Genomic DNA, 23359 nt, shown 5'->3' on the forward strand with positions numbered 1-23359 from the left:
GCTGCACTACCTGAGCAACTTCTGTGGGTTGTAGACACCGCCTCATGCTACCTATATAGATAGCTAGATAGATAGATAGATAGATAGATAGATAGATAGATAGATAGATAGATAGATAGATAGATAGATAGATAGATAGATACTTTATTAATCCCCAAGGGGAAATTCTTTTGTTACAGCAGCATTTATAGATACAGGAAAGAAATAAAATAACAGTAAAAAAATATTAAATATAAAAATGCACAGTATATATAATAAAATAGAATAAAATAAAAATAATTAAATTAACACTAACTAAACAATAGTGCAAAGTTTAATCTAGTGGTGAAGGCACTGGCAAAATGCAAAAGTGACCAAAAATCATCCAGAAAGGATGAAGACAGAGAAATGGTCTGTGGTCACCACCTGCAGAACCGTTCCTTTATAAGGTTGTCTTGATAATTGTCTTTCATTTCCACCTGTTGTTTGTTCCATTTGCACAACAGCAGGTGAAATTGATTCACAATCAGTGTTGCTTCCTAACTGGACAGGTTGATTTCCCAGAAGTGTGACTGACTTGGAGTTACATTGTGTTGTTTAAGTGTTCCCTTTATCTTTTTGAGCAGTATATATATATATATATATATATATATAAATTTCCAGTGTCATAATGAAAGCTACATAACAGGTTCAGTGTCATAATGAAACCTGGCATATAAAATAAAATGACCATGGGGGACCTTAGGACCTTAGTAGGATTTTCAAATTAATGGAAATTTATAGAATGTATTGGATTATTTCACAATATATATTCATATAGGTAGTAGTGGTAGCATTACTAGTATATAGCACTACCAATAATAGTACTATGTAAAATAGTTGTAGTAATAGGGTCATAAACTTTTTGTGTATTTCAGTATTTAGGTGTTGTTTCCCCACCAGGTAAACAGTACTGTTAATAATAGTAGCAACAATTGTTGTCGCTGTATTGGGAGTAATAGTAGTAGAATTATTATTTGTAGTGGTATTAACAGTATAGTAGCTGCAACCGAAGTTGTAGTCGTGTAGTCATGCAGTCGTCTGGCGGTGCTCTGTACCTTTAAGGATTCTCCCGCGCTGGTCTATAAATACGGAACTCGACCGGAAAAGGAAGAACATTTCGCGCCAAATTGAAACAACAGAGCAGCCAGGCGGAGCAGCGACAGAGACGAGCTGAGGCACACACTCCACCTGATCCAACTTTTACCTGCTCTGTCGTTATTTTACTTTGTCCGAGGTATGTACTTACTTCTCCTAACCCTCGTGTTTCGGGACTTGCGCCGCAGACGCGCGTCTTGAACGCGGCGAGCCGCTCGGTGTTTTGGTCCGCGGAGCCGAGCTGACCGATTTGTTTTGTCTCCGTCCGGTGCAGCGAACATGGAGGAGGCCCACCAACTCCTCGGCACCGGCAAGAGGCACCTGGTGATGGGGAAGGTGGTGGAGGCGGTGAGCGCCCTGCAGGAGTCCTGCGCCATGCTGTGAGTGGACCGTCGGTCCGGAGAGGACGCGCAGCTGCGGCTAACGAGCTCAATAAATGAAACCGCGGATTTTAACACTGAGGAATAAACACGTGTTACGTAACAGATGATAGCCAGGAAAACTGTTAAAGGACTAGTATAAATACATTAATGGCGAAAGGGAGTAAGCGGCAGCTCGGGCACGCTCATTTTCAGGTGTGCAGAAGAGTTGAATTAAATCGGTAACTTGAGGAGAATTTGAAGGTGGTTTAAGCAAATCAACAAAGATTGCGTTAACTCGCCCTGAAGGAGCACCAACAAGGAGCACGTGTTTCCATGCGCACTGGTGATAATCCGAATGATCTTTCTTTTTTTTGTTTTTATTTCAGAGCTTCAAAGTATGGCGACACAGCAGAGGAGTGTGGAGAGGCTTTCTTCTGGTGTGGTAAAGCGCTGCTGGATTTGGCACGGTATGATTTATGAATACCAGTTTTACTCCTGACCCACTTCAGCCTCGAGTCAATAGTGCCGAGCGGTCCATTCATTTGTGTTCCTCATTGTGGATCTAACTGTGGGGAATAAGTCGGACTCAAGTCCTGCTGTTGTTGTAGGATGGAGAACTCGGTCCTGGTTAATGCTCTGGAAGGAGTACCCGAGGAGGATGAGGAGGAGGACGAAGAGGACAAATCCAAGGACTCCAATGTTGAGTGCACAGAAAACCTAGACGGTGAGGACACGGTGTCGTATTTCTCCAACTGGTCCGTTCCATCTTTTTACTCGGGCTTGTTTTTGTGTTGCTGGACTACGAATCAAATCGAACTATTCTGCTTACAGAGAAGACGAGAGATGAGCTGAGGGTTCAGGTGTACGATGCCATGGCGGAGAAGACTGTCGAAGATGCGGCGAAGACTGTCGAAGATGAGGAGAAGACTGTCGAAGATGAGGAGAAGACTGTCGAAGATGAGGAGAAGACTGTCAAAGATGAGGAGAAGACTGTCGAAGATGAGGAGAAGACTGTCGAAGATGAGGAGAAGACTGTCGAAGATGAGGAGAAGGTGGAAGGGAAGCAGAGCGAGGATGCGGAGAAGTCGGAGACTGCCGTGGAGGAGCAGAAAACTGTGAAGGTCGAGGCTGAAGAGGAAATGAACGACCAAGATGATGGAAGCAAACCTGAAGAGGAGAAGGACGACGAAGAGACTGACAAGGAAACGAGTGAGAATGAAACAGAATCTGCTGAGAAGGAAGAGGAAGCAGCAGGTGACGTTTCCTTCTTCACTCTCTATCCTTTATCTGCAGACATTAATCATAAATGTCTCTTGTTATCCTGTTGGTCTAAACTCGTACAATTTGCCTCTTTAGATGTAGAAATGGCGGGTGATGCTGAGACGCAAGGAGATCAGACTGCTGAGAAGGTAGTGATCTTTCAGATTTAAAAGCACATCAAAATGACATCAGCTGGAGGTGTGGTGTATGCATGAGGCTTTAAATGTGTGTTTCAGGACAGTGAGGAGGAGGAGGAGGAGGAGGAGGAAGAGGAGGATGTGGGGAACCTGCAGCTGGCCTGGGAGATGCTGGAAGTGGCCAAAGTTATTTACAAAAGGTACTGGAAATGCTGACTGTGGACTATTGACTGTTTGGATCTGGGCTGTAACTCCTTTCTTTTTCTTCTCCTAACAAGGAAAGACACCAAGGAGGATCAGCTGATGGCAGCTCAGGCTCACCTCAAGCTGGGTGAAGTTTCTGCTGAATCAGGTATCGACAAGTTGTGAGACAAACCTGCAGTTTTACACATTGTCTTGCTCTCGAAGGTCCTGAGGTCGGAACAGGAATCTGCTCTCTGCATGGCGTCGCGTACCACATCGGTCTCTTTGTCGTGGCTCTATTGTTTGGCAAAATATTAATTGGCAAAACTTTTAGCACACAATTATACAAGTAATCGAATTGTTAATTCTGCAAAAAAAACGGACTCTCCTTCTTCCACTGGGGGGCAGCCTGAATCAGTGTTGAACACGCTGGCGTCGCTTCACATGATTATTCACTTGCGGATGCGTCTTGGTCAGTATTTTCTCTTGCTCCCTTCACCGTCTGTTCAGCTGCTAAACGCTCCACCGAGTTCACCGCGTCGTTCTCGGCAGCGGCTACAAACCGTGCCGAGAGCGCACCGCAGGCCGGGAAGCTAAACGGTCACCCGAAACCTCCCCGGAAAACCCGTTTCCCCACCTCCTGATCGTCCTTTCATTTTAATTTTTTTTTTTTTTTTTCCTCGTTCGTCGTCAGACGTTGAGTCGCTTCTTCTCTCTTTCTCAGGAAATTACACGCAAGCGCTGGAGGACTTCAAAGAGTGTCTGAAGCTGCAGATGAATCACCTGGAATCAGACAGCCGCCTGCTGGCCGAGACCAACTACCATCTCGGTCTGACCTACAGCCTCAACTTTCAATACGCTCAGGCCATCGAGGCGCTCGACCGCTCCATCGCCGTCATCAAGAGCAGGCTGGGTACGAGGGCCGACTGCTACGGGGACCTTACGCTCTGATAGCTGGGTTGTTTTTGTTTTGTTTTAATGTTGAGATTCCTTTTCTTTGACACTTTCACAGAGTAGCATCACTAAAACTTTTGACCTTTTCAGACAAACTGCAGGAGATGCTGGGCAAAGCCGAGGGTCCCGAGGCTCTGCCCGATGAGAGGCAGGAGATGGAGGAGCTTAATGCTCTGCTGCCGGAGATCCAGGACAAGGTGGAGGACGCCACTGAAGGCCTGAAAATAACCAACACTGCCGTTGACGCTGTGAAGGAGGCGCTGGTGAGTTTGGAACGAGGACGTTTTGCATAACAAGTCGCTGTTCTGTACATCTCCTCTTAACCTGTTTTTGAGTTGACAATCAGGTTGGTGAACATCTTAAAAAAAGAAAGAAAAAAGGAGCATACAACCTTGTGACACCTGCTTGGCGGTGTCTTGAGCTAAAATACTTTTTACTATATTTTTTTTTCTTCCTCATATCCATCACCCAATATAGTTGTACCATGTGGTATTGCTTTAAAAGCCGTCTGTAGCCGCCTGGTTCAGCTCCGTACTGTGACACAAAAGCACCAGAATGAGAGATCAACTAATGCAAGCTCTCTGACTGCTGCCCTCCGTTTGCATTTCATACACGGTTCGGCCTCAAACTACATTTTCACCTCGTTTCCCTCAATGCCAACAGGTGGTTCCTGAGAAGGGGCGCCACCCTCAGGTTGAGAACCCTTGCCCTACTGATGTCGGTGGCATCCTATTGTTATGTAGAGGACCCATATAATTCACAAAAATCTCTCCCACGTCAATAAAACTGGGAATGGCGGTTCATCTCCAGGCTTCACCTACAGATACCTTCGGTTCACACCAAGCTCAGTGTCTCTGGTGTTTATTCTCCGTTATGCCTCCCAACTCACACCTCCTTCTTAAAGGTCAATACATAGGATTTTTTTGGTCTTCCTCAGGATGAGTTCAGGCAGGTTGAAGATTCTTTTTTTTTTTTTGTGAACGGTCATCTGTGAGCTTCATCTATAAACTCGTGTTGTTTCAGGACAACGCCGCCTCTTCCTCTGCGTTCTTTGGTTCTACCTCACGCGATGACTCTTCATCCATTGCAGCAGTAGGTTGACCATTTTTATGGTGTACATATTCAACATACAAAGGGCTTGGTAATTATTTTTTAACATTTCTTGTCTTTTGTTTTGTTCTCCAAGCAGAATAAAGACTCATCAGGCAGCAGCACGAGTTCCACCAGTGAAGAGACCTCTGCGGCGCCGGTCTCGGACATCTCCCACCTGGTCAGAAAGAAGGTGAGGGAGTCGGGGTCTGAAACTCGGAGAGGAAGAAGCACAGATCTGTTGAGAGTTCACATACCTGCGGTGTCATTTGTATAAATCTGTGTGCCGTGTCTTAGAGGAAACCAGAAGACAGTCCAGTGGAGGAGGAAAGCGTCGTGAAGAAGGTGAAGCAGGACGAAGGTCAACCGGATGCTGTGAAGGAGCCTTAGACTAACGGAGTTCACAAAGCCAACAGCGATTCTAGCGGACACTCTCAAAAAAAAGAAAAGAAAGTGAACAGGTGAGATATAATGTTTGCTGCACAAACCTGACCACAGCACTGTTTAATGGTCACCGGTCTGGACGTATTGATGGAACGGATGTTTTGACGTCTTCTCTTTCAGTCAGTGAAGCTGCAGGTTTTTGCCTCCATCCAAGAAGAGATTCACCAACACACTGACCTCGTTCTCTTGACAAGCTCTTCCACTTGTTCACTGTTGTAAATATGCACATCTTTTTCTGTGTCGTTTTCTTACCGTTTGTTCACGTGTAACCTATAAAATTGAATAAAGACTGTTGGATACATATTTCGTTTGATTCGACGTTGTTTCCGAAGCAAAGCCCTGCTTGCATGGAAAACCTGAAGTGACCCCGTGTGGTTTTATATCTTTTAGATGAGCGTCTTTGTTTGCAGTTGGACATAAATGTCTGCGGTCACAAACATTGTGTATAATTAATGTCGGTTCCACAGAACGGTCTTAAGAGCTGTATTTCCAGTTTTAACCACATGCTCCAAAAAGAGTACAGGATTACATTTGGGGTTCAGAAATACTCTGTAAAAGTTAATTTCCCACGTTAACCTGGTCGTCCTACGAGCTTCAGAGCAGCTGGTTTAACGTGTAACGGAAAGGGGAGACTCATTGTTTTACCTTGACACTATTAAAACCTAACGGCCTTTTAAACTGAAATGACCTGTTTGGATTAGTTGTGTAAGGAGGACGGTAAAACATAATTTTACATTAACAATTGAAATTTAACAGTCTTGTGTAAATTGAAATGACCTGATTGGATTAGTCCTCTAACCAGAGAGCACCTAACTTGGCATTCACCTGATTGACTGACTGATTCTCTGTAACGTGTAGTGCCGTCTCGGCTGCACAGAACAGGATCTTGAAACGAACATATAAATGGAGAGAAGCTTGATCTCGGTTATAGATGGCACGCTGCTTTTCTTAGTATGAAAAGTCTAATTTTTTGCTTCGATTTTTTTACTCTTGCCTGAGTCTCTACTCTCTGAATTATATCTGGGCAGGACATGAGTGAATAATTAAACCTAAAATAACGAGACCAATGTTTTGTGGCTCAAAGCCTGGTTGAAAAGTTGTACATGTAAATGTGTGGGACACTGGAAAAAGTATTTTAGAAGTTTTGTAATCCTAACTGTAGGTCATTCGGAGACAGAAAATACAAACGGTGCCTTTTCTCTTAACGGCGTCCCCTAGTTTTTTTTTGTTATTGGGAAACTTGATCAGACCCGTCACTAGTTATTTGACTTCACTCTTAATGGCGTTGCACACAGAACGGTCTCGGTTTTTGTTCTTCTAAAGCGCTGTACAGTTTTAACCGAGAAGCGACCTTATCAAATAATGAGAAACCCAAATGTTCACGGCAGACATCTTGACCCGTCAGAGAAGGAACGGTTCAGGTGCAGCTAATCAAGAGTAATCATGGCTCATGGTCATCGAGACGTCCAGTGTCAGGAGCCGGAATTGAGCACGTCTAGAAACTCCCGACATGACTAGAAATACAGCTATTGTTAACACATTTCTACTGCTCGGACAAGTCAACATATTCTAAATGGAAAACTGAAAAATGTCAGATAAGCACTCTTTATAAGTCTGAATGAAATTGTGGTGATAGCTGAAAATCTGTATGATTAAATTCTCCTTTAAAACATGTCATTTGTCTGTTTGTTTAAAAAGTAAAGTGCTTATGCAGAGACTTTGTATGATCATAATCATGTGAACATGGCTTTATTCCACATTATTATGTCAAAGTTTTCAAGGACACAAAATGTAAAAAAAAAAAAAAAGCAGCTTTCATGACTAAATTGAAGCTAAAAATGCAGTCCTTTTAGAACAATTAAATACTCAAGAACCAGTAACATTAAGAGATTTAAAATATGTAATTAAAAGCTGTGTTTCTTGTTTTTGTCAGGGTAAGACATAACTGCTGTTATCTTGCCGCTCAGACTTTGCCGAGAAAGCAGATTGTCATCTTTTGGACTTTTAAAAACTGGTCTACAAAAAAAAAATGTAAAATGACGTAAAACACCACAGTAGCCAGATTCATATTGAAACATATCAGCTTATCAGGAACCAATTTTTATTAATATCATTAATAATGTGTCATCAGCATCATCAATGAAATGAGTTAGTCTGTTTAAAGCAGAATCAAGTGTGCATTCATTGCCCTTCTTTTCTTGATGAACACTTCAGTTCCACAAAGCGAGGAAGAAAAAGGAAGGGGGGATTTAAAAGAGGGCAGGGACTGCAGTGAAGGAGGAAACGCAGGGAAAACAACGTCTGGCGGAGCAGGAATCTCCCCCTTCACTGGGATATGATTGGTTTTCCCTTGTGCAATAACGACAACAACAAAAAAAAAAAAAAAAAGGAGAGAAAAAAAAAAAAATCAAAAATCAAAAAAAGAAACTTCAAAATGGTGCTCTAAAAACAAAGATGAGAGGAAGAGGGGGATTGCTTGCTGGGATGTGGTGTTGGCTGTTGTGTTGTTGTTTATTTTATTTTTTTGTTCCATAAAGCCACGTTAGGATTTGATGCAGTCGTCGTCATCAGAGGTCTGGCTGCTGCTACTGGTTTCGGACTCGGAGCCCTCCTCGACATGCGCCTCCGCCACACTCCTCCAGGGGGTGAAGTGGAGGGTGACACCCCGCGTCCTCGGGAGAACCCCGTTCCTCTGCATGCCGTTCCTCTTCAGCTGCTCGGAGGACACGGACATTCAGAGCGTCACTGAGGTGCAGGTGACCATTTTCTCATCACGTACACCAACATATTAAGTGATTGCTGCACCTCGTTTGACTTAAAAAGGAGAAAAAACAAACAAAAAAAATCTCACCTGTTCAGTTTTAGTCTGGAACTCTCTCAGCTCGTCCTCCGTCAGAGGCAGGAAGTTGTCATCATTTTCTGGATACTCCTGCCAGCCCATGGCCTTCAGCAACCTACGTCAGGACAGTCATGTTCTTAGTTGACTGTGTGTGTGTGCGTGTGTGTGTGTGTCTGTCTGTGCGTGTGTGTGTGTGTGTGTGTGTGTGTGTGTGTTATGGCTGGGCGATATGGACCCAAAATCATATCTTAGTATTTTTAGGCTGAATACACGATACAAATCCGTCAGTATTTTCTGCTGTGGGCTAAATGTTCAATTGCAAGCGGAAGCCACATGAGACATCAAAAGCACTTTTATTAAGACAGAGTGTTATCAAAATAAAATACAAACAGAAGAGAATTGATGTAATATAAATATCCGAAAGTAAAAACCAAAAAAAAAAAAAAGGCCTATTTTTGAGAACGGTCTTTCAGTTGTTTTCTGTCACAACAACAACAGACTGATGTGCTGCTGTAAGCATGTTGTCTCCTTTCTGGTTGCTGGTGTTCCTGTTACTCGTACCGGTTTTGTTGCTCAACTCACTTCATTTACTGTATTCTTCATTTACATTTAAACCTGCACCAGTTCTGTTCAGGCACTCACAGCGGTCTCCTTCCGTCAGCGATTTTCTTGCTCATCCCACAGTTGTTTACAATCTATTCAGATGTGCTAGTTCCTTTACTTTAACAGTCAGCGATAGTCTCTCTCTCTCTCTCTCTCTCTCTCTCCATGTTTAGTTATTTCTGTGACTCCTTTAGTGATAATGATACAGGAGGCGAAGCTCTGTAAATTGGAAGTGCAAGTTTTTATCTGCAGGCCGTCACTCTGCTAAACGGTAAACATCGTCAACGCCACACCCAGCCGCATCAGCACCATTTGCACTGTGTGTGTGTGTGTGTGTGTGTGTGTGTGTGTGTGTGATATATTTTTTTGCACACAGAGTGGAGCTGCAACCGGAGTCAAATTCCTTGTATGTGTAAACATACCCGGCCAATAAACTGATTCGGACAAAATCCTAATTGTTAGCTGCGACTGTCAGCCAGCCACCGGTAGCCAGAGCACCCGGTCTCCCCCATGGCAGCTCTGAGGGAGTCTGGGTGACAGTCTGAAGGGAGCGTAGCCGTGAGCAGAAGCCCACAATTCATCACCGACCAGCTCAGCAGGGCTGCAAGTAGAGAACTGGCACATCGGGTGGCTGATGGAGGCCAGTCACGGATATATCTGTATTGGCGTGTACGTCAGCCGATATGCACCAATGTGCAAACTCATTTTATAGAACAGAATGCAGAAAAGACGCTTTTGGCAAATTAGAAACTGCTCTTTGTTTTTTTGAGGGAAGCTTAGTGATTCAGTGCACTTGTGCGAGTGTCGACGATAAACTAAAATATTCTGCCATCATTATCACAAGTGTTTGACGAACGCGTTTGAGGGACCATTAGAAAAACGGTCTACTTTATGTAAAGAATATCTGTTGGTCAGTCGGGCTCTTGAGTGCGAGAGAGAAGCGCCGGCACAGCTTTACCGGTTATGGAACGCAAAATCAAACTTCAGCAACATAAACCGTCTCATCCTATAGCTCCTTCAAAAAATGAGAAATATCACTTAAAATGTCAATATTCTGTCTGTCTGTCTGTATGTATGTCTGTATGTCTGTATGTGGAAGGCTGTTAGCAGTGTCCTACCTGTGCTCTGCCTCCAGGGAGCTGGACAGGTGTTCGGTGTCTGAGTCACTGAGGGAGTAGGACAGACCATTCTCGTGGCAGACTTCCTCGCTGTAAGCTTTGGGCTCCGGGGTGCTGCTTTCACCCTGTGAAAATTCACACCGCGGCAGAATACGCGGTCGAAAAGATGAGAAAAATACGACAACAAATCCAAAGTATCATGTTTGAAAAGCATCTCCAACTGCCCAGTGTGACGATGAAAAGTTTACGGCTCTCGTTGTGCGTTTGGCAGCAGCAACACATTCGCTGAAAATGAAATTACCTGAAACAAATGTGGAAAATAAGCCAAACTGCTGCCCACCTCTCCTGATGTTCCCGGGCTGCTGCTCGTCGTCAGCTCTCCGGTTCCCTCGTCCTTCAGAGCTCGCAGGAACTCGCTCTTGCGGTCCGGACCGCGGCGCATCAGCTTCAGCCTCGACGGAGCAATATCTATGGGAGGAGTCGTGCTGGAAGGGTGCTGCATTTCAGAAGAAGTTACGAAAAGGAGAGAAAAAAAAAGTTACGTCTGTCTTCTGGTGAAACCATAATGTAAAAGTAGGTCAACAATGATCAGACATTTAACTATCTGAAAACTGGGGGACGAGAAATAATCTGCCAGATTGAAAAGCAGAGCTAAACGTTTGCCAATTTCAGACATTTGAAAATTCAGTCAGACACCACGCTAATAAATCATTTTAAACAAGATGTACTCACACAAGTGTTGGGCCAGCTACATATGTCACACATGCAGTCACAGTAGCAGAACAACAAGTCTGAGCAAATTTATAACCCCAGGTTTTAGCCAGGACATGAGGTGATCGGTCTTTGTCTGCCGTCCTCACCTCTTTCGGGGTGTTGTGCTGCGGTGCACTGACTGGGGTGCTGGGTTTGGCTGCAGAGACGGGGCTGGTGAAGACTGAATCTCGGCCCGGCATGTGAAGGCCAGACTTTGTGATCTCTCTACCGCCGGATTTCCACTGGGTGCTCTGCAACAGAGGACACGTGTCCGTTACAAAAACACGACCGGCGCCAACCAATGCGAGGCTCGTTGTCCACTTCGTGCACGTTTGCTCGATAAGCGTACTCTGCGCCTCGGCCGAAAGTATTCAAGCGGGCGGTCGAAGTAACTCGACACGTCGCCGCCGGGTCTTACTTTGGTGGGGGCCACAGCGGGCTTTGGGACCAGGTTCTTGTAGACGCTGGAGCCTGTGATGGGAGCTTTGCTGCCGTTGGTGGGCAGAGCGGCAGCCGTGGCGAACCCCGCAGAGAAGGCTGTGCTGGGGTCCTCCTTGGAAATCTTCTTGATAACCAGCATTTTGGACACCATCGGTTTGCCGCTAGGGGGATTTTCTGGAACGTAATCGGGACAATGAGGGGTGAAACATTAGAGGTGGAGCGGAGGAGTGCTTAAATGCTGAACCAACTTTTGTTTATTCAAGAAGTGAAATCCAGTCTGGCCTCTTACCCCACACTCCAGCATGGGGAGCGACTGCTCGCATCTGAGTCCCAGGCTTTCCAGTTGTTTCAGGGTTGAGGGAAGGCTAAAGGGACAAACACAGAGCGCCTGCATTAAATATCTCCGCTTTCAAATTCTGTAATTTCATGTTTACGTCCAAGAATCTGAGCATGTTGTTGCTGACCAGATTTTAGCTGAGCAGGCAGCTGAAGGGGAACTAATGATGGATAATACTCATGATATTATTTCGTTTTAATCATAAGGTTAATAGTGGGAGCAAATGGAGAAAATTGAAAATGTCAAGTGAAACATTTTCTGGTTGTAGTTTTGATTCTATCCAGTGTGAACAATAACCACCAGTCTTCTCATAATATAGTTGAATTTATAGCCGACTGAACCTTTACGCAAAAACTCAGATAGCTTTGCCATAAATTCAAGGTATTTTATCTTTTGACAGAGCTTTGTCAGTCAAGACGAGGTCGACGGCATGCTCTGGAACAAAAAGGTTATCTACTCACAAAGTCCTCCTCCACAAACTTCAGCTTGTCGTCCTTGCTGTCTTTGCGTTCCTCGTTGGGGAACTTGTCCTGGTACGAGGTGCCCTTGCGGGGATGGAAGTTGCCATTGCGTTGCCGGTGCCCCCCCTGCCTGTCCCTGTCGCCTCCTCCCCGTTTGGGGTGGCGTCCCTGGTGGTGGTGGCTGTCCTGGCCACCCCGCGGAGCTCCGTGCCAGTTGGGTGTTTCCTTCCAACACGAGCCCCCCGCCAGCCCGCCGTGCCCGCCTTTGGCCACCCCCGAGTCCACCGAGTCATGCCTCAGAAGCAGAGAGGGCTGCTGCCATCCATCACCTCCAGGGAGAACAAACACAAGAGCGTACGTGAGAATAATTATGGTGCAACAACAGCCGAATACCACCGAAATACGGCTTCGTCAGGGAGGGTTCCCTCATGACCTTTAGAAATGTCATCTGAATGCTTTGAATCGTTGTCGGTGTGCGTCCGTGACTCAGTGACCTCTGATGACTGCACATACTTTTGGGAACAACCAATTATAGTTTGGTTTTTTTTTTAATTAGAGGAGCTGGTGTTCTAGTTAAGGAATGCTTTGCTGAAGACTTTTTGAGCATGAATGGCATCGTTTTACTTTACGACCACATTCATGTACAGATGTACTGCTGCACATTTGGCAAGGCCAGTATTATGCTAATGAAGTCATTTTAAAAAGTAAAAATGGATGCTTGCAGACTACAGGAAGCATAACCAAAAAAAAAAAAAAAAAAAGGAGGGATAACAAAGAAGTAGAGCCCGACGGATATATCGATCTACGGACTGAAATGTGGACATAACAGAGGAGGTTATTTCACAGTGCAACGATTAACTTTATACTCCAAAATTACATCAGTGAGCTCAAACAGCGAACTTTATTGGTAATGTAGTAATTATAAATAACTACAAACTAAAAAAAAACATCACAACGAGAACAATATCTGAATTAAACCAAGCATCTTTTTACATTTTTTTTTTTGCGTTATGTTCTATAAAAGCAGTTTTCATGTCAGACAACCTTGTCGCTCTTTGATAAGCCAACATCAGGCAACAAATCTGTTGGGCTCTACAAAAAAAAAAAAAATAAAAAAGACACTCCTGGAACTTTCTACTGGGTGGAAAAAAATTGTTCACTCACGGGAATAACGTTACAAAAACCGAGATGAAACGCATCCAGATACAAAAATGTGAAATTCCACAAAACAGCAACTCTGTGAATCTTTGGCGCCAACTTCACAAAAGAGATTAACAAGCATGTTAAAACTGGCATCACACCACATGTATTCTCAGTTCACACCAACAACCGCACGACTATAACACACAAATGCTGATCTCTCGATGAGAGAAACCAAAATTAGTACATCTTCTGGAGAGAAAGGACAGATGTGGCTTCATACACCTTTTCCTTACCGACATTTTAACTCGTCACTGAAGGTTTAACACGGGTGTATTAATGATGGCTTTATTCCACTTCGGGGGAGGTCCTGCTTTTGTGTATGCTGGTTCACTGTCATGGCTTACGGGGGACGCTTAATGGAACTCGGCATTCATTTAGAACACCTGTACTTTACCTATTACGGCGAGTCGAAACGTCTGCTGTGATAAAGGTCGTCATGACATGTAGAATAAAGCAAACACCACAACTACCTCCAACACATGTCATCGGTTACGTCTCTATCCACAACAAGGACCTGGATTACATCCTCTCTCAGTACTCACACAATGCAAGTCCAGCAGATGCAAAAAATTGCAAGTCTTTTCACTTTCAAGCTGAGAGCTTAATATAAAAAAGGACCTAAATTACCATTTCAATAAGTCTTAAAACTGGACTTTTTCCATCCCTCACACGACCCCCCCCCCCCGGTCAGTGTGTGCAGTTTAGAATCAATCAACTGATATAGTCGCAAGCAGACTTTAAATTAAAGTTTAATTTAAAGCCCCTCCGACGGTCCACTCATGCAGGTGTTTCCAATTATTCTGTCTGATGAGACCTTCTCTTGCGGCTGTATTGATATGAACAAACTGCACTTGATTGACATCTCTCTGTTGGTTTTGTTGCATCTCTTAGGGTGGAACAAATAAGTCTTCAATCTCGTCAATCCAAATAGCTTGGTGACATTTCACAGCTCCCTTCAACTTCCACCTGACGACACGTCTCTTTACTCAGAGTAATTTACAGAAACGTGTGCAGGGCCAACAATGTTCCCTTCAGCAATTCTTTTATAGTGCGAGAAGATTCAGTGGCGTCTTTCTATTTGCTCATAAGGCCCTGTAATAACAACCACAAGATTAGAAAAAAAGAAAAAAGAAAAGAAGCAAAGAGGGTAAGTTGTGCTCACTGTTACCTGCTGGAGCACGCAGGGAGCCGTTGTTGAAGAAACCATCAGAGGAGTTGTGGCGGCGGCGGCTCACAGCAGTTCTGCTGTCTCTGTGGTGGTGGGGCTCACCTTGTTTGTCAAGGTTGGCAGCAGGGGACTGGAGTGGGACAGAAAGGAGACAACGTTTGTCAATGTTAGGCCTCGTTCAGACGGCCAGCCCAAACCAGTTTTTGGTCAAATCCAGATTGATTTTTCAAAGTCTGGACAGCAAAAAAACACGTGAAACGGGATTTTTGCAAATGGGATCCGACCCACACTTTGAAGTGGTTTGAAACGGGATTCTCATCGGATTTCTACAGATGCGTCTCGGTCTGAACGCTCTTCTGGCACAGATCGGATTTCTTGCGTTACTTGCAACACGACACACAATGACGACGTCATTTACAGAGTGATAGAGCAAAGAATCTATTCTACCACGATCACTGAGTGGAGATTTGTGCACTATGGAGGTCAATGAGAACTATCCAGGCAAAGTTGGAGGCAATTTATCAAGAAGCATCTTGCGGCATGAAGGAAAGGGCTTTACAGAAGTCGTTGCTTTGCAGTTCGAAAGAAAAAGAACAATTCTAAAAACTAGGTACCAGGAAATTACATTTCACCATACTTCCACATTGAAAAGCTGTATTACCAGTGTAGATAGCGCAAGTCGTTACCACAGTAACAAATGCAGATGGGTTGGTGATGTGTGGACACACCAAAAACCGATCCCCTCACTTGCAAATAACAGTGCGGACAGTTGGTCCTAAATATCTGATTTGAGAAAAAAATTAAATAAAATCTTATAACAACCTTAATTACTACACAGATAGGGTGGACAATGACAAACAAACTTGTGGTCAGGGTAAACTGAAAACTAACCCAGAAAAGTACAAATCAGAAACAGAATTACTATTGGACATCTTTATTGTCCCTGCATAGAAACTTAGATTAACATAATTCCTCTCCATACTTTAGTCTCTCTCCTCCTTCCTCAGAGAACTTATCTCTCAGCCAAAATGCCTCCGCAGTCGTCTATTCTTAGGGAACAAAAAAGACATCACGGAAACTACAGCAATCATAAAAACACAGTGCAGATCCTTTTTAGTTATAAATCCTGAAGTTACTGCACTGACGTATTTGTATCTTTAATAATGTAGACTGCCAGTGCTCAGGTCTGAATCACATCCTCGTCATCAGCGGAGGATCAAACATTAAATCAGATTGTGTTCCTTTTCCTGCGAGCATCACCGAAGAATTTTTATAACTTCAAAGACGAAGAAAAAAAAAGCTACAGAAAGAATAGAAACTGTAACTCTAACCCTGCCAAATCGAAGCAGGCTAATCCCCGAAGACAAATGACACCGAGGTGAAGTCTTGTGTCAGCAGGACAGTGACTGTGCACTTGTTTCTGTCTTGACTCTTTGATTTCACAGACAGGCCAATCAGCTGGGCAGCTTCCCGACTCACAGATTACACCGAGCTCTGGGAGCTCAGACACACAGACCACTCACAATATTTAATCTTAACTAAAAGCTGTCGACGTAGCTCGGTTTCAGACCTCTGAATTGGATCCACGTCACAGACTATGTCCGTCAAATGAAATACTCCCTGGTGCTGCTTATTTGTACGGCCTTTGTAAGTGGACATAAAGCTGATCACATTACCACCCTGTGTCTGACAGTTTGAGGTAATGTACTGCTACTCGTGAAAAAAACTGAAAACACAAGGAAAACGCCAACTTCATTTCCTTAGCCCGTGTGCTCTTCAGGCTGTTAGCCACGGCCTGCTGAATAGAGAACAACAGCTAGGTTCAACAGTCAGTCTTTGATAAATCGTAATTGACTCACATATTTATCTTGAGTTGACACAGCTTCCCCTTTGTTCCAGTGGTTAGTGGCCATAATACTGATAATACGGTTTGAAATGTGGCGATACAGGAAAACAAGGGAACGAGTCGAAATAGGTCTTACTCATGGTGTCGGGACACCACATCATACATTACAAGATTTTAACTTAACCATCACAGCTAATTAAGCATCAGTTTCTATTTGGGAAAAAAAAAGTTTTTTGCATAAGTCACTCGACTTCAGGGCTAAAAACTGGCCTTTCAGTCTAAATATCAGAACTGATCGTGTATATATGATGGCTGACGTTTGAGAGAAGCAGCATTAAAACAACGTTATGGCTTTACAATCGGTTCAGTATAAATTAATCTATATCTATTGCTACCCTGACCACATAAGAACCAGTCCCTCCAGGAACGTGACTCTTGATTCTGCACCAAGTCATAACAAATTCAAGCCATCACCACCCAAAAAATTTTTTTCCCATCATTTCCACAATCCATCGCAGCCTTTTAGAAAAGTCCATACAAATTTACAAATGTATGAATGCAAAGAATTGCAGAAAAGAAAATATACCATGTAGTGACTGCACTGTTTGTCCCTGAAGGGGACTCGATCACACACACACACACACACACACACACACACACACACACACACACACACACACTTAGGTGTACAGACACATTCAGTAAAGGGTGTTTGAGCAGCGACTGTCTGAGATATACTTTCAAGGTCTCACACACACACACCTTGGCAGGCTGGGGTGTGGAGAAGTTAAGCCAGGCAGGGACAAAGTCATGCTGCGCCATTTAGGTCCAGTGTTTCCGGTCAGTGGATCGAGGCATCAAACCTCATGGCCAGGATCTAACAAAAGGAAACGGACAACAGCAAATACATTTTTTTAATATTCAGATTCTGTCAGCAAAGACATTTTTTAATATTCAGATTCTGTCAGTTAAAGCTCAGAAACATCGATCTTTGATTTCATGTCATCTCTTTCAAGTGCTTTGTCTCCCATCAGTTATTTAGAAATTCACTGCGTTAAGGTCTCCCACAAGACGAGCCAAAAAGAGTCCTATTCTTAGCAGAAAACAACAAAGTTTGACTTGCTGCAGCTGCGCCTATGAAGTTGATATCTAGTTGACAGCTCGGATGGAAAAATATGTTGTGCAGTATAATAAAAGTATTATTTTGCAATGTGTGTCTGTAATAGATTTTAGACGGCTCACAAATGTCCACAGTACAGCAGTGAATTTCATGGCTATTGAATACAGCCCTGCACGTTTGCCCCAGGCCAGTCAGTGAGGTGAAGCTTCAACATTACCCCAGAGTCTGTGGCTCTGAAGTCCTCTGCCTCCTCTCGCTGTCCGGCTGGGCTCGGTTCCTCAGGCCTGTTGGCACTGATCACAGTGTGTGCACTGACAGATGGGGAGCGGCACGCTGACAACCCCCTCTCCACCTCCGCCAGGACAGCGCAGCCCCTTTCCCCAGAGGCAGATCCCTTCGTCCAGGGTGAAACACTTGGAGATGAGAGGTCAAAGAGGTTGCAGGAATGATCTGGAATGGCGATCCAGAGAACTGGCCAAGCAGGTTGTAGTTTTTTTTGAAGCAGAAGCGCGGAGGTCTATGAAGGACAGATTTTCTCTCTCGAACCAGAATCCAGGCGGTTCTTGTGCCGGTCACGTCTTTGATGAATTCTACCGTTTCCAGTCCAGGGAACTTTTTTCCAGGCAGATTAAATCCTTCAATTTATTTGAACCATTTGCTCTTATTGTCATGAGTAAGACCCAAAATCTGATTGAGCTTAATGCTGATTGGCAAAATAAATTGATCTGAAAGGTGATTTGTCCCAACGGTGAGGAAGAGTCAGGCTGTCGTGTTACTAATGTGAGGAAACAGTCTGTGAACGCTGTCTGCCCTGAAACATGGACAGCAGTTTGTATAGCAGTTCCACTTTGACACCAGATGGGGGAAGAGACAGGGGTTGTCCTGCCACACTGTGGGCCAGTATGTTTTTCTGTCGACTCACCTTTTACCGAATCATTTTAGGATCTACTAAAACGCATGCAGAAAAGAAAAATGAATTCAGAGACAGTCTGTTATTGGCATCGGAGGTCACTGAAAACCACTGCTCACCTCATTAAACTGGTGAAAAGACTGTCTTAGTTTGAAGAAAAGAATGCTCAAAGGTTCAAAGTCACATGACAATGAAGGAAGTAAAGCCCTATGTTACATTGCCGTCCTTTTCAGTTTTGGTTAGTGAAATAGCGATGCTGCTGGATGATGCATTATAATGCTGCTTCTTTCTTTGTATGTTTTACCATCGCATAAATAAGATGCCCATTTAATTATTTGCAGTTTTCTGGCTGAAGCAGATGTAGTATGGAGCTCTGATTTCATAAATATGCAACATCTAAAAGTGAGGAGATCTGCGCGGGGCGTAAAGCAACAACTAATCTTGTAGAAAAAAAAAAAAAAAAATCCTCAAGAGAGCTCCATCAGCTTCTTTTTCTCAGGGAAAAAAAATTAAGGTTGAAAAACATCACGTATTCAAAATCTCTCAGGTGGATCTCTTTTCCCTTTTGGATGTAAATTTTATCACACTGGACGTTTCAGTGCAGTTTTCGGTTTTCTTGCTGATGGTTCTCGGGTATTTGGAAAGGAACAGACTGGGCCTGCAATAAACAAAATCTGCATTAGGCTTAATTCACACAACACACAATACTTACACTCACTTGCCAGACCTAAAAAAAAATTGGGTGGGTCAAACATTGCTCAAAACATTGGAAAACACCATCAAATTAAACAGCCTTGCAAACTACTTCTACAAAAATACCACGGTGGATTTAACGTCTCTCTAAAGTCGATTTATTGCAGACAAATTCAACTTAAACTAAGTTTTTCTTCAAATCCCATCAGCTTTGTTACTGTAAATAGCTAAAGTGAAAGCCAGGCATGATGAAATATACTCCTCCTTCACTGGATACCTTTATTAAACCCCAAAATATCTTCCAAATCAAGAGACACCCAACACCTACAAGGAGACCGCTTTTAACACTTGAAATGCCTTTTGGAGGAGGTACGAGAGAAAAATCATGACTCGGTGCTCTTTTTTTTAGAAAATGTTGTCTGCTTTTGTAAGTGAAATATTTAAACCGGTGTGTAAAAAAACAACAACATGAACAGTATCTTCCTCAACACTTCTGGATCTAACCAGGCTCAACACCGTCTGTAATATAGTACGAAACAACGTGAGGTTACAATCCCCTAAAAAAGCAGATTCTTCAGTCCACGCACGCCTCGTCCAAACAACACGTTATAATAATAATAATAATAATAATAATAATAATAATAATAATAATAACAATAATAATAAAAGACCAAAACAAAAATGAACTCCAGAGTTCACGTATCCCCACCGAACTATTTATTACGTAACAGCTGGATATCAACGAGTTCGCCACGGACGCGAGTTTCCTTTGCACGTTTACTTCACTGTGAAACAAAAACACGAATGACTGCAGCACGTCTGCGGACAAACTACTACTAAAAAAACACAAAAAACAAAAACGAGTCCCGATAATAACAACATGGATACGCGCAGGAAGGGAAACCCGTCCGGCACGCCGGACCGGACCGGACCGACCCAGCGCGGGTAACGTTTTCAACCGAGGCTAACCGGCTGAAGAATGAAACGTGACGAATGAGTCCAAGAGACGCGGAGAGACCCGCCGCGGTGTTTCTCCAACTCGTCGACATTGAGCCACTAAACTACCGTTGTTGTCAAATCTTGTCCCAACTCCGCCGCGGTTAGCCTCGAGCGATTGTTAGCTGGTAGCTGGCTGTCGCTTAGCTCGTTAAGTAGCCCGAGAAAACAGTTTGGCGTTTTGGGGGTGAATCGGCGCGGTTAGGGGGGGGGGCTCGGCCGAGTAAAAACGCGATCAACGCGTTCGCGGTGCTCAAAACGGGCCTATTTGCGCGGCCGTCGCGGACATACAATAGGAGGTAAACAGACCTGGCTTCGTTGGATCAACACGGTTTCAAAATGGCGACCCTTAGCAGCGGCGGCACACATTCATCAGCTTGCTAAGTGCTAAAGCGAGCTAACTTTGCAGGTCTTTCGCGGCGGATCCCGCGGATTGAGACAGCCGTTCAAATATTCGTACGAACTCCGCGCATACTTACGAGAGTACACCTTCTCGCGACGATAAGCCTCCTTTTTTAAAAAAAAAAAACCAGGGCCGCCGATGTTTGTTTGTGTTGTCGGTCCGTGTCGCTGCGCTGAAGGGATTCGAACAGCCTCAAAACGGGCTGCGTTCAAGACCCGTCGTGATTATGCAACTCCGAGAGGTTCGAGAGGGTTTTTAAATCCGAAGTTGTGGGGGTAGAGGGGGGTAAAAACACCGCAGCTTTTGCGAAATAAAATTCTTGTCACAGCTGAAATCACAGCGCAATATTTTTGTTGGTAGTTTTTTTGTTTTTTTTAAATGTTCTCTAAACACTGTGCGGCTAAATACGTAAAGTGGGATTCTGACACCTTGAATGCGACTTAATACCTCCGTGCCACCGCCAGCCAAACCAGTCGATGTCAGAACCCGTCTCGATCAACTCGAGGAAATTAGGACAGGCATTTAATCGAGTGCCGACAATTCTGGCAGCGAGGAAACGACCTCCAGTTTAGCTTGTTGACGTCAACTTTGTTTCTGTTTACTGTGTAATTGTGCCTGCAGTGACCTGGGCGAACCGCCGGATGACAAAAAGTTAAAGGGTAACGTTTAGGTAGCCGCAACATCTTTGGTTTAAAGGCTGTTACAGCAGGATAGCTTTGTATTGCATCAGGTTGAGAAAGTCGATGGTACAGGTTGTGTGCTAGCTGATGATGACACCCACGTTTGTTTGGCTTGGTGTAGATATAACGCCAGAGTGCACGTGCTATGAGGGGTGTTTTAATACTTTTGTTAATTAATGACGCGTCTTTTGCAGATTGAAAATGATTCAATTTGCATCTGGAAGACGGATCATGTTTGGGGTAAGAAACAAAACAAAACAAAGTTCACTGTTTAATTCAATGGTGCTGTATGTGTCAGCAGCATATAACAATAAATCGTGATATTAATGCTTTTCTGTGATTTTTTTTTTTATTTTTTTTTTTTTTTTTATTGTCTCAGGTTCCAGCATGGAGATGTCTTCAGCAGATGACCAGAGCACCAAACTACACCACTAAAGCTCAGCTGCTGCTTCATCCTCAAGTCTCCTCCGTGTTCATACCACCCAGGTCAACTTCCACCAACAGACTCCTGAGCATCAGGCCCGTGAGCTCGCACGGAGGGGAGAGCAAGGAGGGTTTCAGCTTGAGGGCCCTCGCCAAGGCTCCCAAACCGGCTCTGTACCTCGGCTTCTCCGGGCTCCTCCCCTTCCTGTCTGCCCCTCTCCTGATGGCTGCCACACAGTCCTTCTACCCTGAAGTGGCATATGCTCAGATGGTGTACGGGGCCTCCATAGTGTCCTTCCTCGGAGGAGCCCGCTGGGGGTTCGCCCTACCTGCCGGCAGTCCTGCTCAGCCAGACTGGATGAACTTGGGCAACAGCGTGGTGCCGTCGCTGTTGGCCTGGCTGGCGCTGCTCTGCAGGGACAATATTGCTGAAGGAGCCCTTGTTGTTCTCATGGGACTGGGTCTGTCTCTGCATTACGACCTGACCCTGCTGCCCGGATACCCTGCCTGGTTCAAAGCCATGCGAACTGTCCTCACTCTGGTTGCCACCTTTTCACTGGTAGCGACACTGGCTCTTAAGAAATTCTGTGCTGAGAAGAAGCTCAAAGAGATTCAGAAGTAATTTAAGAGGACAGTTTGTACTTTGAGCCACTTGGACTTAATACAAATGTAAAATCAAGGGAACATGTGCAGAAAGTTCTTGCTGTACTAAAACTGAGGCTTTTCCCTCGGTTTCTGGCAGGCCTTGATGCCGTGGTGGGCAGTGATCGGACTCAAAACTCTGCATGTTCACATTATTTTGAGGTTGAGTTAAATGGTAGAGGAAACCCTGAATTCACAGAACCAATTTCGTGACTTGTATAATACTTTTAATATATTTTTGGACAAATTTGACATTTACAAATGTGTCATGTTTAGAAAATAAATAACAACAGTTTTGTAAGTTGCAAAATGGACGCAGAAATTTCTCATTAAGATATCCAAATGTAGCTAAGAAAAGACTTTGAGGTCAGTGAAACATTTATTAGAAAACACTTGTAGAATCACGTTCTTCACTGTGATGAGTGAAGAAAAATGTTCTCTTCCCAAATTATGTGTTTAAACAGATTACTCAAATATGGCAATTTTACATATGCAAGTTTGAGCCAGTTGATGAACACTGGTATAATTTGCATACTTTTAATTGTTGTCCAGCTGAAGAAATGCTCTTAGTTATTACATAGTTCTTATATTTTCAAATGTAAACCACCTCCAAATGTCTTCATCATACAGTCATGTAAAGATGTTACATCTTCTTGCATCACAACCTCTAACGGCGACATTTTGACCGTTTGACAGGCAGAAACGACTTCTAACATCCCATTATTCCCAAAGTTAAAATGGATTTTACTGGTAAACTTCAGTGTAAATCCACGAGCAGTGACTTTCTGTGGCCCAGCTGGAGGGAAGCAAGGCCAGATTTTCTGTTGTCTTGGAGGTGTGCCACATCAATACCAAACAACCTTGCAGCAGCAAACTTCAGCCAAACAAGACAAAAGCAGAGCCTAATAAAAAGGGCATTGGAGATTAGATGACAACAGAGGAGCCACAAATCAGCTGAGATGTCCCAATGTAATTGGCGTTGCCACTTTAGTTTGCTTATACAGAACATCTTTTCTACTGCGGAGGTAGACACATATACTTTATGTACAAACTCAGTGGAGAGTCCTTTATACTCTAATGTTTAGGCAAAGACTGCTATTGAACTTGCCTGATGTGTCACTACAAACCCTCGTTGCATCACTCAGTACGTCATGGAGGCGTTTTAAAAAAAAAAATTG

At 43.9% G+C, this 23359-nt stretch overlaps 3 protein-coding genes across 7 annotated transcripts; 2 read left to right on the forward strand and 1 right to left on the reverse strand.

Annotated features, from left to right (window-relative positions):
* The first annotated feature begins 1154 nt into the window (after positions 1 to 1154).
* LOC138207336 (histone-binding protein N1/N2-like) lies at positions 1155 to 5836 on the forward strand. 2 transcript variants are annotated; one of them, XM_069164492.1, is made up of 14 exons: positions 1155 to 1255; positions 1391 to 1496; positions 1865 to 1945; positions 2087 to 2202; positions 2310 to 2732; positions 2835 to 2887; positions 2975 to 3075; positions 3154 to 3227; positions 3783 to 3971; positions 4103 to 4275; positions 5036 to 5104; positions 5199 to 5294; positions 5399 to 5562; positions 5666 to 5836. In XM_069164492.1, exons 2-13 carry the CDS (start codon positions 1396 to 1398, stop codon positions 5489 to 5491), a joined length of 1569 nt encoding a protein of 522 aa, XP_069020593.1. In that variant the 5' UTR covers positions 1155 to 1255; positions 1391 to 1395; the 3' UTR covers positions 5492 to 5562; positions 5666 to 5836. The 2 variants fall into 2 exon arrangements, with proteins under 2 accessions (XP_069020593.1, XP_069020594.1); XM_069164493.1 differs by having other exon boundaries at positions 5202 to 5294.
* A 1772-nt stretch (positions 5837 to 7608) lies between these two features.
* On the reverse strand, positions 7609 to 20600 carry gpbp1l1 (GC-rich promoter binding protein 1-like 1). The gene is made up of 12 exons (XM_069164674.1): positions 20513 to 20600; positions 17652 to 19002; positions 17077 to 17191; positions 14469 to 14598; positions 12098 to 12426; positions 11589 to 11664; positions 11277 to 11473; positions 10966 to 11109; positions 10446 to 10601; positions 10106 to 10230; positions 8397 to 8499; positions 7609 to 8258 (listed from the first exon to the last, which is right to left on the reverse strand). Exons 3-12 carry the CDS (start codon positions 17134 to 17136, stop codon positions 8088 to 8090), a joined length of 1491 nt encoding a protein of 496 aa, XP_069020775.1. The 5' UTR covers positions 17137 to 17191; positions 17652 to 19002; positions 20513 to 20600; the 3' UTR covers positions 7609 to 8087.
* Positions 19799 to 23344, forward strand: LOC138207455 (transmembrane protein 69-like). 4 transcript variants are annotated; one of them, XM_069164675.1, is made up of 3 exons: positions 19799 to 19982; positions 21311 to 21356; positions 21496 to 23344. In XM_069164675.1, the coding sequence occupies exons 1-3, from the start codon at positions 19918 to 19920 to the stop codon at positions 22159 to 22161; spliced, it is 777 nt and encodes a 258-aa protein (XP_069020776.1). In that variant the 5' UTR covers positions 19799 to 19917; the 3' UTR covers positions 22162 to 23344. The 4 variants fall into 4 exon arrangements, with proteins under 4 accessions (XP_069020776.1, XP_069020779.1, XP_069020778.1 ...); XM_069164678.1 differs by lacking the exon at positions 19799 to 19982 and adding an exon at positions 20604 to 20677; XM_069164677.1 differs by lacking the exon at positions 19799 to 19982 and adding an exon at positions 20870 to 21106.
* Positions 23345 to 23359: the final 15 nt, after the last annotated feature.

This window comes from Embiotoca jacksoni, unplaced genomic scaffold (assembly GCF_022577435.1).
Source record: "Embiotoca jacksoni isolate LCO1_2020_lvr unplaced genomic scaffold, fEmbJac1.0.p SCAF_31, whole genome shotgun sequence".
In the NCBI taxonomy this organism is placed as follows: Eukaryota; Metazoa; Chordata; class Actinopteri; family Embiotocidae; genus Embiotoca; species Embiotoca jacksoni.

What these genes read in the sequence shown, in the direction of transcription:
- LOC138207336 (XM_069164492.1), top strand. Translation starts at nt 1,396, where the DNA reads ATGGAGGAGGCCCACCAACTCCTCGGCACCGGCAAGAGGCACCTGGTG. An exon ending in CAGGAGTCCTGCGCCATGCT is followed by an intron (nt 1,497 to 1,864) that starts GTGAGTGGACCG and finishes TTTTTATTTCAG; the next exon opens with AGCTTCAAAGTATGGCGACA. An exon ending in GAAGGAAGAGGAAGCAGCAG is followed by an intron (nt 2,733 to 2,834) that starts GTGACGTTTCCT and finishes TTGCCTCTTTAG; the next exon opens with ATGTAGAAATGGCGGGTGAT.
- gpbp1l1 (XM_069164674.1), bottom strand. Translation starts at nt 17,136, where the DNA reads ATGGCGCAGCATGACTTTGTCCCTGCCTGGCTTAACTTCTCCACACCC. An exon ending in AGTTTGTGGAGGAGGACTTT is followed by an intron (nt 11,665 to 12,097) that starts GTGAGTAGATAA and finishes TTGTCCCTTTAG; the next exon opens with CCTTCCCTCAACCCTGAAAC. An exon ending in CCGCTGTGGCCCCCACCAAA is followed by an intron (nt 11,110 to 11,276) that starts GTAAGACCCGGC and finishes CCTCTGTTGCAG; the next exon opens with AGCACCCAGTGGAAATCCGG.
- LOC138207455 (XM_069164675.1), top strand. Translation starts at nt 19,918, where the DNA reads ATGGATACGCGCAGGAAGGGAAACCCGTCCGGCACGCCGGACCGGACC. An exon ending in ACCGGACCGACCCAGCGCGG is followed by an intron (nt 19,983 to 21,310) that starts GTAACGTTTTCA and finishes CGTCTTTTGCAG; the next exon opens with ATTGAAAATGATTCAATTTG. An exon ending in GAAGACGGATCATGTTTGGG is followed by an intron (nt 21,357 to 21,495) that starts GTAAGAAACAAA and finishes TTATTGTCTCAG; the next exon opens with GTTCCAGCATGGAGATGTCT.